This window comes from Furipterus horrens, unplaced genomic scaffold, assembly GCF_987537825.1.
Source record: "Furipterus horrens unplaced genomic scaffold, mFurHor1.1.pri manual_scaffold_2, whole genome shotgun sequence".
Lineage (NCBI taxonomy): Eukaryota > Metazoa > Chordata > Mammalia > Chiroptera > Furipteridae > Furipterus > Furipterus horrens.
Window position 1 is genome coordinate 171,367,545 of NW_028327172.1, and position 12,385 is coordinate 171,379,929.

General features: G+C 34.0%; 1 protein-coding gene across 1 annotated transcript; it reads right to left on the bottom strand.

Moving 5' to 3' along the window:
- Window positions 1-10,334: 10,334 nt before the first annotated feature.
- Window positions 10,335-12,385, bottom strand: CXCL8 (C-X-C motif chemokine ligand 8). Its single transcript, XM_090266768.1, has 3 exons — window positions 12,166-12,385; window positions 11,097-11,232; window positions 10,335-10,721 (listed from the first exon to the last, which is right to left on the bottom strand). The coding sequence occupies exons 1-3, from the start codon at window positions 12,227-12,229 to the stop codon at window positions 10,634-10,636; spliced, it is 288 nt and encodes a 95-aa protein (XP_090122894.1). The 5' UTR covers window positions 12,230-12,385; the 3' UTR covers window positions 10,335-10,633.

Here is a 12,385-nt window from a genome sequence, read left to right on the forward strand (position 1 = left end):
ATAACATTTAAAGTCCTAATAAAAAGAGTCAACATATTTTTAAAGTCATCTAGTGAGATGGAGTATCAATAGATAATAACAACCATCACAACTGACACCACAATAAAAATAAGGGTAAAATAGGATCTTGACCTATTAGTATTTTTAGTAGTCCCAGTAATGAAAATCTATGGTAGTAAATTTTAATACTTTTCCATAGATAATAATTATAGTTTGTTGAGTATGATTATACTGTAGTTAAATTAAATATTAATCCTTTCAGTTGACAAAATGCAATTCCTTCAGAGAATGGAGGAAGAGGAGGAAAAATATGTAATGATAACAAAATATTTTATTTACCAGAATTCCCCATAACAAATGAAACTAACTTTTGACAAAAATACTATAATGGGAAAATAAGGGGAAAGATGAGTTTTCCAAAGGGTGCAAAATATTAGTAGAATTATTTCATGTGAGAAAGTGGAAAAACTTGAGATGACAGAGAAAGAGAAAGAGCATAGGAGATGAATCAGTGAGATACGAAAGACCTTGTGATTTTTGATAGGCCTGTTTCTTCCTGAACTAGTATTATAACAAATTTCTAAATGCACACACAGTCTGGAATTAGTTGATAATCAGGTTAAGATTTTGAATTTGCACTATGATAATCACAGAAGATTGAGTAGTTCTGAAATCTCACAAGATTTGAACAGCAGATTTGGACTCTAAGAAAGCCCTTGACATGATGCTTAGGTAAATTTAGCCAGATTACCAAGAGCAGGAAGGTTCCAGCTAACATTTAGGTTATAAAGGTAATGACTACAGTACGGTAAATTCTTACTCAGAGATGGAAGTCATCAACGAAGACTCAGAGTTCCACAGCATTTGCCAATGCATAGGGGATATAGCACATCTCACTGTACCTGTGTCAAGTAATAGTACCTATGACTACTTTATTTTCTACCCAACACTTCTAAAGAAAAAGAACTGTAGCTTACTCATTCATATATGTTACCTGAAGTTTTCAACACAGAGAATAATAGATGTTTGATAATAAATTCTTATGAAATTGATTTAAGTGAACCTGACAAGATCTTGTGACATAATGAAATGAAAGTATTGGTTTTGGGACCAGAAGAAGTCAACTCTTGGCTTCAGGTAACCTTAAGCAAGTTTCTTAACTTTTATGAATTTTAGTCTTATCAATTGCAAAATAAGATGTTATCTGTCTCAAAGCATTACAGTAAAATGAAAGAATATAAACGTACAAAGTTTGTGTAATTATATATTTTATTGTTACACCTTCAAAGGTTGTAAGCCTTGTATATTAGAATTTTGTAGGGTAAGGGATATTGTCTTTACATTTAGAAAAATCCTTTGGCTAAATTTTGTATGGCCCATAGGCTCCTTTGAAAAGAGGTCCCATGAAATCTTTGATTATAGTTTTTAGTGTTATCTACATGCAGCTTTCAGTGGTAACACTTTATCTTTAAATGGTAAAACAACTATTGATGTACATAGTTCCTTTCCTCCGTAAAGGAAAACATGACTATTAGTACCTTTCAGAAGAGAAGTTATTTATATTGAAATATTTTATTAAAAAGTATCTTTGTCACTAACTCTTTGTAATAATGTAGTGTTTGCATAAAACATCTAGCATTATATACTCACCACTGCCACAGAAATTCAGAATTTAGAAATAAGTTACTATTGTTATTAGCAGTATATCCCCTCTGTAGTTGTGACTTCCTTAAGCTTCTAGATGAATATAGCAAAAGTAGAAATTGGTCAGCATTGCAGAATCTTGGAAAATTTAAAAGGTCTCATGATGACTAAACCATAGAGTTGGGAAATGGTATATTGCAAGTCTAACTCAAAACTATAATTACAAAAAAACCTTTGTATAGATTAAAATGCCTTTATATAACAATATTTTCTATACTCTCCTCCACACCATAGCAGCCCATATCCAGTGATTACTGGCAGGGGAAATTCAGGAGAAAGAGAGAGAAGATAGTCTTCCCAGGGAGCTCATTCAGTGATTGTATATTTTTCTTGTGAGTTCTTGGCCTTTGAATTATAGAAAAAGGACCCACGAGCAAGAGAATAATCTTAGATAGATCCAGGAACTCTTTGCATTTTGGATCTCAGGGTTTTTGTTTTTGTTTTTGTTTTGCTTCCTCATAAAGATATTCTTTCCTTAGAGTCTAGAACATCATATCATATGAATTCTTTAGCTCCAATTGAGGAAAGATCTAACATTACAGAAGCAGAGACTTCACTTCTTCTTTTTTTTTTTTTTGCACAGCCTTTTTTATTTTATTTTATTTTTCATTACCGTTCGTTCCCCTAAACTGCTCCCCCGATAGTCACCACCTGTTGTCCATGTTTCTGAGTCTATTTTCCTTTATGCTCCATCCCTTTGTCCCCTAAACCCCACCCCAATAGCTGTCCTCTCGATCACTAGGAGTCTGTCTCTATTTTGTTCATTAGTCCATTCATTAGATCCCACATATGGGTGAAATCATATGGTATTTGTCTTTCTCTGACTGGCTTATTTCACTTACCATAATGTTCCCCAGGTCCATCCATGCTGTTGCAAAGGGCAAACTTTTCTTCTTTTTTACAACTGAGTTCCATTCTATTGTGTAAATGTCCCATGGTTGTTTTTTATCTACTTATCTACTGATGGACACTTGGGCTGCTTCCATAGCTTGACAATTGTAAATAGCACGGCAATGATTATAGGGATGCTTATGTTCTTTCAAATTAATGTTTTGGGTTCCTTTGGATATATTCCCAGAAGTGGGATTGCTTGGTCAAAAGGCAAATCCTTTTCTAATTTTGTGAGGTATCTCCATACTGCTTTCCACAGTGGCTGCACCAGTCTGCATTCCCACCAACAGTGTAAATGGGTTCCCTTTCTTCACATCCCTGTCAGCACTTGTTGTTTATTGATTTATTGATGATTGCCATTTCATTTCTCTGATGATTAGTGATGTTGAGCATATTTTCATGTCTATTGGCCATCTGTATGTCCTCTTTGGAGAAGTGTCTGTTCAGGTCCTTTGCCCTGAATTTTTAAACTGGAAATTTGGGGATTTTTTTTTTTTTTTTTTTTTTTTTTGGTGTTGAATTTTTTAAGTTCTTTATTTATTTTGGATAAGAAACCCATATCAGGTATATCTGCAAATATGTTCTCCCATTCAATGGGATGTCTTTTTAATATTTTGTTTATGGCTTTCTTTGCTGTGCAAAAACCATTTAGTTTGATGTAGGCCCGTTTGTTTATGTTTCCTCATGTTTTCCTTGCCTGAGGTAATATATCAGATAAAGCATTGCTATAAGCAATGTCCAAGATTTTACTGCCTATGTTTTCCTAAGGGACATGCTCTCCATACACCAGCTTCATAGCCTAGGTACCATGTTCATTGGTACTTGTAGAAAGCTACAAGTTACTATATGCTGTAGATTTTTTTTGTTTACTTTAGTTCCCATTTTTCTTTTTTTTAAATAGATATTTTTCAAGAACAGCTTTAGATTTACAGAAAAACTGAGGAGATATTACAGAGTTTCCACATATCCCATGCCCAGTTTCCACTATTATTACATTAGTAGGGCGCATTTATTACAATGAATACCCTAGTACTGATACATTATTGTTATGGACTGAATACTTGTGGCCCCCCCCCCCAAATTTATATGTTGGAATCCTGACTTCCAATGTAATAGTGTAAAGATATGAGGCCTTTGGAAGGAAACTAGGTCATGAGAGTGAAGCCCTCTTGAATGGGTTTAGTACCCTCGTAAGAAGAGGCACAAGAGCTTGCTCAGACTCTGCTTTCCACCATATGAAACCACAACCAGAAATTGGCAGGCTGCAACCAGAAAGAGGATCCTCACTAGGATCCCACCATGCTGGCATGAATTTCCAGCCTGCAGCAGGAAATTGTTTATTGGCCACACAGTCTAAGGGACTTTTTTTTAAATAGCAGCCCCAACTAAGGCTAATTTTAACCAAAGTCCATATTTTATTCAGATTTTCAGATTTTACCTACTGTCATCTTTTTCTGTTCTAGGATCAATCCGGAATGTATTACATTTAGTTATCATATCTTCTCAGGCTCCTCCAATGTGTAAGAGTTTCTCAGACTTTCCTTGTGTAGGGTGACTGGCAGTTTTGAGGAGCACTGGTCAGGAATTTTGTAAAATATCTCTCTACTGGAATTTATTTGATGTTGTTCTCGTGATTAGACTGAAATCGTGGTTTTCAGGGGGAAAGCCACAGAGGTAAAATGCTATTTTCATCTCATCATTCCATCCTATCATTATGATTTATCACTGTTGATGTTGACCTGGTTTTTCAGGTTTCTCTGCTTTAATGTTCCTCTTCCTCTTCCCCCTTCTATGCTGTATCTTTGGAAAGATGACACTATGGGAAGTCCACACTTCACAAGTACATAGTTATGCCCCACCTCCTTGAGGAAAGAATACCAATGTAAGTTATTTGGAATTCTTCTGCATGGGAGATTTGTATATTCTCCTCCATTTAGTTATTTAACCCAACATGTATTCATATCAGTATAAACATAAATATTTGCTTTATATTTTGGGTTATAATATACTACTTTGGTTATTTTGTTCTTAAGTTGTTACATTTTGGGCTACCGTTCCAGCTTTTAGTTGGTTCCTGTTTTGTTTTAACATACCCTCATTAATTTTTTTCAGAGGGAGGCACATTTTATTTTCTGATGCTGGAAAATGCTCAAGACTCATCTTATTTCTTTTCTTCACAGTCCTATGATCAGAAGCCTCACCAAAAATCCCTGGTTCGTTTTATTAGAAAATGGTCTTAGAGCCAAGATCTGGGTGCTAGGTGTGCTTGCTGCTACTAGAGTATCATTGCTTTTAGGTTCTCTCAGCTGACAAAAGGAGGAAATATATGTGTGTTTCCTAACTCATTTATACAGATCTGTAAGTATTTCTATATGTATCCATCTGTACCTATATTAAGCTAAACATAGATCTATACTAATGTCTCCAACTTTAATTCATTACTACATGAATCATTTTAGTCTCCCCCCCCCCTTGCTTATCTAAAATGTCCTCCTGTAACAGTGGAAAACTTGGCTCCCTCCAGCAGCCAGCCATTTACTTAATTGTTGAATTAAATTGTTCAGTTAACACGTGTAGCAGTATCAGAATTTTCAACTACCCCTCATGCCACAGGTTTTTCAAGAGTCAAAATTTCAAAGTTAAATCTGTAAAAGTTAATACACTATTATATGTAAAGCAGGTATGAAAATGGCATTTATTTTATTCCCAATAAATTCTCTATAGAGCATACAAATTTTATAATCAGAGTTTGTGTATCTTTGTTTGCTATAAAAAATCACATCAAATTTTTAAATAATTGGAGAAGATAGATTTAAAAAACACACAGCTCATATAAATCTATGTAACATTACTTCTGGAGGGTGTAATTTAAATTCTAAGTTGATTATATTAAACCTTATCTACATTTCAAAATAAAGAAAATAAAACAGTATTTTAGTAACCTGGGAGAGTGAAAAAATTTCTTCAAGAATATGTTTTCTAGAAAAGGAACTTATAAGTAGAAGTCAATCCTTTTCATGTTAGCACAAAGGCCTCATTCAACTTTTATTGAAAGAAATGGTAAATGTGATATTTCTTAGTATCCATATATATTTGTAAATGAAATTAATAATAACAAAATTTCACTTAAGAAAATTTGAGGATGATCTGTTTATAAAACATGTCTGGCATGTACTTAAGAAGATCAAAACAAGTGTGGGAAGTTGGTGGAAAGACAGCATATATATCATTATGAGGCTGCTGGGGACCTGCAGAAATTATCTGTCCCTATAATAAAACATGTTTCTATATAGAATTCCTGCAAGGGGCATGTTGAATACTTTTGGAAGCATAAAGAAAAAGTAAATCTAGGCAGAAGTATCTATCTACATATAGAATACTTTCACATGAACACTTAGGGGAACACTAAAAATATAAATGTGAAGGCATTTTGAGTCGCATGGGATGAATGGCAGAAGATTAACTTAGGAGGCAGATGGTGAGAAGAATCACACTCAACTATTAAAACAAGCTAAATCATGCCCTGTGAAACAGAATTGCTAGATTCATTAAAAGTTTATCTACAGCTCCAGCACCATGATCTTTTACAAAGCTATTAGAACTCTCCTCTAGATACATCTAAAGCAAACTTTGAGTGGGAATATCTGTGAATGTTTCCTGTCTTAATTTTCCAACCTGCTATGCTTCTTAAGTCTATCTATGTAGAGATGATACATGATAGATGATATTTATCCAACTTGATTTTCATCTATGGGAAGGCAAATAGCAAAGAAAGGCCTCTTTCTGTACTCATTAGGAGTTGGATTCTTTGATGCTTACGTATGTAATCTGGAGAATTTCTGATTGCTCCATCTGTAAATTTTGTGGGAAGGAATCAGCCTGGTATTTACATTTCAAAATTTCTATTTGTTGTGCGTGTTTGCTGTAAATTTAGCTGATGTTTATCAAACTTAAGGCAGTTGTGGTCTGGCTGTCTTTTTAAGTGAATAATGGAGAAATTCTTAAGTTTTGTTGTTGTTGTTGTTATTGCCAGATTAATAGTCTTAAGCAATTTTCGCTTGCTGTATCACTACCACAAGCAAAAAGCAAACTAGTTTTTTAATTTTTTTCTTCTGACCTTTTCAAACATAGCCTGGATGGCAAAATACATATATTACAGTAAATGAGTACATTTACCAAAATTTTGAGAATAAAAAATTATTTTTCAGTGACTTCAACCTATGAGTCTATTTCTTGATGCATCTCTAGCAAACCAAAAAAGGCAGTTATGAAAATCACCTGATTTTATACATCGTATATAAAATATATGAATTTTTTAATTATCTTTTTGTGCATCTTATATTGTGTGTGTGTATCTTTATATTCATGTTATTGCTTGGCAAAATTAGATTCATAATTTGTATTCCACATAAATGGAATAAAAGTATGAAGTAATAGATTGCAAGGTTAAGTTTGTGCCTAAATCTGTGTCTATATAAATAAAGCCTGTGTCTGTATACTAATTTCATTAATATGATTGAGGCAAAATTAAGTAAAATGTTCAATTTAGAAAATTGACTGTCTTTTCCTTCTCTCTCACTCTTGCTCTCACATTCTCTCTCTTTCTCTTCACTTTTCGGTTTTGGCCTGTGTACATAATGCCTAGTCTCCATTTGATCACTTAATTGCCTTTTGGATATCTTCACTTTGCTTTCAAGATTGGACACTGATTGTATTAAATAAGTGTACTTAACACGTTAATAGGTTTTGTACAAAGCTGGGAATTTTTTGATAATTTGATTTCCAAATATCATTCAAAAGCCCCAAGGTCAGACTTTTGAGTTGCTTTGATGACTTCCCACTTCCTTCTGGAAGGAGAACCAAAAAGAAGAATGGTCTTTAATATTTACAATTTAAATGAGGGTAATTGGAATCCACTAGACGTTTTCAATTTTAAATCGAAGCCCTTTAGAGCATTCCATAGTCTATTCAGCATAACTTTGTCTGTTAGTACTTGTTCTGTTTCAATGTCAAATCCGGTCACACTGAACTTTTTCACTTCTCAATCATGCCATGCTCTTGCTTACAGATTACTCCTCTGCTGTCTTTCCCATGCGTGCTTCTTCTGTTTGTGTGGCTAACTCTTACTCATCCTTCACACCCTAGCTTAGATTACTCAGGGAAACCTAGGCTAGTTAAGGTCGATAACTCCTTGACACCTCCTCTGAAGAATGCTGTTATCTCTTCTATCAATATTTTATTAAACTGCAGAGGTTGCAGCTGATCTGAGAGATACAAATTCTTTTCTTAAAATTACTTATTTATAATTAGTTTCATTCACCATGTATAAGATCCACAAGATGAAAGTCTGCAAAGAGGGGTAGGACAAGGGAACTAGACATTAAAGAGGAGAATATGGAAATGAAAGTTAGGCAGAACTCTGAGGAAGAAGCAGCAGCCCCACAACAGGCCTGAGAAGCACATAGGGAAGGAGGAATCACCACTAGTGGGGACATTGTTTCTAAGAATAATAAAATTAGGGTTGAATTTCCAGCTGACCCCTGCTTGTGTATCACGTACACATTTCTTACTAATTCTACGATGTCACATACTTTTGCATTAGTGTGCACACAGATAATGTCGATTCATAGAATGGTAGCTGCGGGTACACAGAGTGATGGTAGGGAGCAAAGTGACACAGAAGAAATAGGTTGCAATATGAACTAACCAGTGAGAAAATAAGAGAGGACCGTCTTCCTCGCTCTCTTTCATGGAGCTTTAAATAAGAGTGGGTTGAAAATGCCCAACAGCAGTTGTGAATGATCTTGGAAATGGGTAAGTATGACTCAAAGTTCTAAGATCTTTGTTTGCTTGTTTTTTTTTTACTAGGAATGTAAATGTAAACATTGGTTAAATAGATTTTTTGAAACTGTGGGTTATTTTTCATCACTTCTGGAAAGTTTTCAGCCCTTCTTAGTTAAAATGTTGTCTCTCACCCTCTCTACTGCTTGTAAAAATTCAGTGAGATACTGATAAGACCTTATCCCTGTATTCTCCATGTCTTTTTATTTCTTCTTTCAAATTACTACCTCTTTATCTCTCATGGAAATTCCAGATAGTTATTTGGGTTCATTTCCTAGATCTTCAATTTTCTTTATTAGCTGTGTCTGTTCCATTATAAAACTCATTCACTGGATTTTCTGGGTAAATTACCATATTTTTTTACTTTTAAGAATTTTGATTTTTTTCATATATATTTGGTTTTTATTCATATTTTGAACTTCTTTACCTCATATGTATCAGTTTTACTCCTTAATTAGCCAAGAAACACCTTATCACATGTACCCTCATCTGCCTTTCACTGACACCTGGGCTGGTTCATCGACAATCTGAAATCAGCCTTATTAGCAAAATGGTATACAATGGGGAGTTGAGAAAATTTTCATTATTCTGTGAAAAAGACTCCTGTTCTTTGCCATCTCTGGAGAGGTTTTTTTTTTCCTACAAATAAAGTTTTGTCATTTTTAACATAATATATAGAATGCTCAGGGGAAGCAGTTATGTTTTCTAAACATATGTTTTTAATACAACCAAAAATATAATGCAATAATTTTTTAAAGCACCAAAGAAACACCAACACCTGATGACTTTGCCAACAAATTTTATTACAAATGTTTTAGAGTTGCAATTATAGTTCCATATTATCAAAACAGTAGAACAATTTTTGTTTCAAAATACATAAAAGTACCTTAAAGTAAGTGTTAAAAAACACAATTAGTTAAATAAAATTACAAAAATCTATTTGTACATGATACAAAAGTTTTAACCAGCAAGAAATTACTTTGTTAATATTGTCTGGTGAATTTTTGTTGTTTTGAGAAAGATAGTTTTAACTCAGGGTTCTGGTGGCTCAACGAGAACAGCGTAACCACACAGGCAGTGATGAGACAATACCAGGGGTGCCCAAAGCGGGACTGCCAGTGTAACATTTGACATAAATAATGAGGTACTTATACTAAAAAAGCATTCATTGTTTACCTGAAATAAAAATTAACTGCATATTCTGTTTCTTTGTTTTTAATTTTGCTAAATCTAGCAATTTTAATCAAAATAAAACTTTGATCAAGATAGTTCTCTATAATTTAACATCTATGAAATAAATATACATTTACAACCATCATTATGCTATCCTATTAACGAAGCTTCTTTCTCATTTTCCAAATTCATGCACAAATATAACTATATTTGATGTTTAAATAAATATATAAATAATAAATTAGTGAATAAGTTACATTTGAAAATATTTTACATGACCATGAACAAAAGTTAAATTGATTCCAAATGTTCTGACATCTCTGTGAGGTAAGATGGTGGCTGATACTCTTTCACTTAAAGAAAAAACCAAGGCACACGTAAAAGGGATTCATTCATCTTGTCTAGCAGACTGGTGTTATAATATTGAACCAAAAAGTAGAGAGAGAGAGAATATCTGGCAACTCTGTACTAGATCCACACAGTATATGAAGCACTGAAGTAGATTTGTTTGAAGTTTCATTGGCATCTTTACTGAGGAATTCTTGGAAACCATGAAGAATGGTTTGTTTGTTTTTTCATTGACCTTGCTGCTTCTCAGCTCTGAAAATAAATAAAATAAAATTTAAAAATTAACAATGTTCTAATGAGGGGTAAATTATGGTTCTTATTTTTAATACAGAAACTAATATAGTTTTAGATAGTTATGTGTTAGAAATGTTCTATAATTTCAAGTATAAATAGACTGGATGAGGTATCATCCAAACCAGCACACTTCTGAAAATGGGAAGGAACCATAATAATGACACAGGGAACAGGCATAAACTGAGACTTCACTGGTCAAATGACATGTGTGGTTTTCCCAGTCATGAGTACAATAAACTCACTATTGCTGCTATTTATTTTTAATTAAAGAGACAGTTACCCCAAAAAAGATTTTCAGCAGCAGCAGAGAATTTAGAGGCCGACTTTAAGACTGTATATCTCAGGATAAATGAAAATCTAAATTTTTAAAATAAAAACCAACTTACCTCTTCACAAATGCCTCTACAACCTTCTGCACCCACTTTTCTTTGGGGTCCAGGCAGACCTCTTTTCTATTTAAGAGTCTTACACTAAAATAAGAGAGATATGATTAAAATAAATATTAAGGGGTTTCAGACATCCCTTTGCCATTCAAGTTATTGTCCCTTAAGTACAGGCTATGAATCATAGAAGTTACCATATTTAAATGCCATGCAAAGAGCTCACAATAATTTTGTCCATATATAGCTTAAGACTGTTGCTGTAAAGCATGACAGAAGAACCTGGACCAGCAGTGTGCTCCAAGGGAGTGTCAGCGCAGGTGGGAAGAAGTGACAAAAGCCAGCCCAGCCGCCTTTTAGCTCACTGCTGTATTTCTAGTACCCAGAAACTTGTTGGATCCCTCCACTTTCCTCAGCTCTAGGTTTACTGAAATAAAATATATGATCACTTTTAAAAGTACTTACATGACTTCTGAATTGGGACAGTGTGGGCCACTCTCAATCACTCTCAGTTCTTTGATATATTTGGGATGGATGAAGGTAGAGTGAGTTTTGATGCATTGGCATCGAAGTTCTGTACTTAATCGTAGCAGAACAGCAGCTGTGAGAAAAAATAAAAACAGAGATTGATTTCATCAACAGGCAAAGTTCTGCTAACTACTTCCTCTTTAATCCCAGTACAATAACTTGGTGACTGTGTTTACTAAACATCGTATCTTTAGCAAACTCACTCTCGAAATTAAATAAAGGCTGGATATTCTCATTGTGCCTGACCTCAACTTTTCTTTGTTTTATAAACAGTCATTTCTGACAACATTGAATGACTTTCTACATAGAGACTTGGAGTTCATGCAATGTTGACATCCTTATGATACTTTTTTTCCTACTTAATGTTGCATAATCCTCTGTGTCACTACAATGCTATTTATAGTATGCAAACTAAGATTCACTGAGAGGTAAATTGCCTTCAGAAGAATTAATAGAAATATATAACTGAGTTGCACAGAGATGTCTTCTATCTTAAGAAAATCCTTAGTGCTTAAGAGAAAAGAAAAAATAAACTATATACTACAAACATTTTAAACTGTATTTGTTTCATAAAAGGAATCCCATAAAAGGTCTATAATTTATCAGGGTATCCTTAAACCAGACAGGAATTGCTAGGTGTCTGAAGCTTGTCAATAAAATAAAATTACCTGACTTCTCTTGCTCAACATTAATAGATATTATGGGTAACTGTGGTCCCCAATAATATCTACACTAAATTATAGGTTTATATTAAGTATATGCATACTACACAGTATGAAAGATAAGAACAGAATGCATATATTAATCAAATATCATACTTTTCTAATTGTTGTATAGATACAGCCTAAAAAAAATCAAAACATCAATTTAATTGACATTAAATGACAATTCCTTTCTTTTCCTGAATAAAAATGTTATTTTTTAAATCAAAGCCTTAAGGATGCTCTTGTTATCTAAGGATCACATTTAGACTTAGGAAAACTCTGGATCAGGAAGATGTGCTCACCTTCACACAGGGCTGCAGAAAGCATGAAAGCTGCCAAGAGAGCAACAGCCAGCTTAGAAGTCATGTTCACAGGAGGTCACGAGGTTTCTTACTGGCTCTTGTCCTAGACGACTAGGAGCTTTGCTGTCCCCAAGGACTTGTGTTGGATGAAGAACTCCCATGGCTTTTTATATTATCTCCACAGTGGAGATCATGTGCACCCTTGTTCTTGTATTAAGTC

Excerpts from the sequence above, each read along its gene's own strand:
- CXCL8 (XM_090266768.1), bottom strand. The coding sequence starts at position 12,229 with ATGACTTCTAAGCTGGCTGTTGCTCTCTTGGCAGCTTTCATGCTTTCT. Across the intron at positions 11,233-12,165 it reads TTCTGCAGCCCTGTGTGAAG|CTGCTGTTCTGCTACGATTA; the intron begins GTGAGCACATCT and ends TTTTTCTCACAG. Across the intron at positions 10,722-11,096 it reads TGTCCCAATTCAGAAGTCAT|TGTAAGACTCTTAAATAGAA; the intron begins GTAAGTACTTTT and ends CTCTTATTTTAG.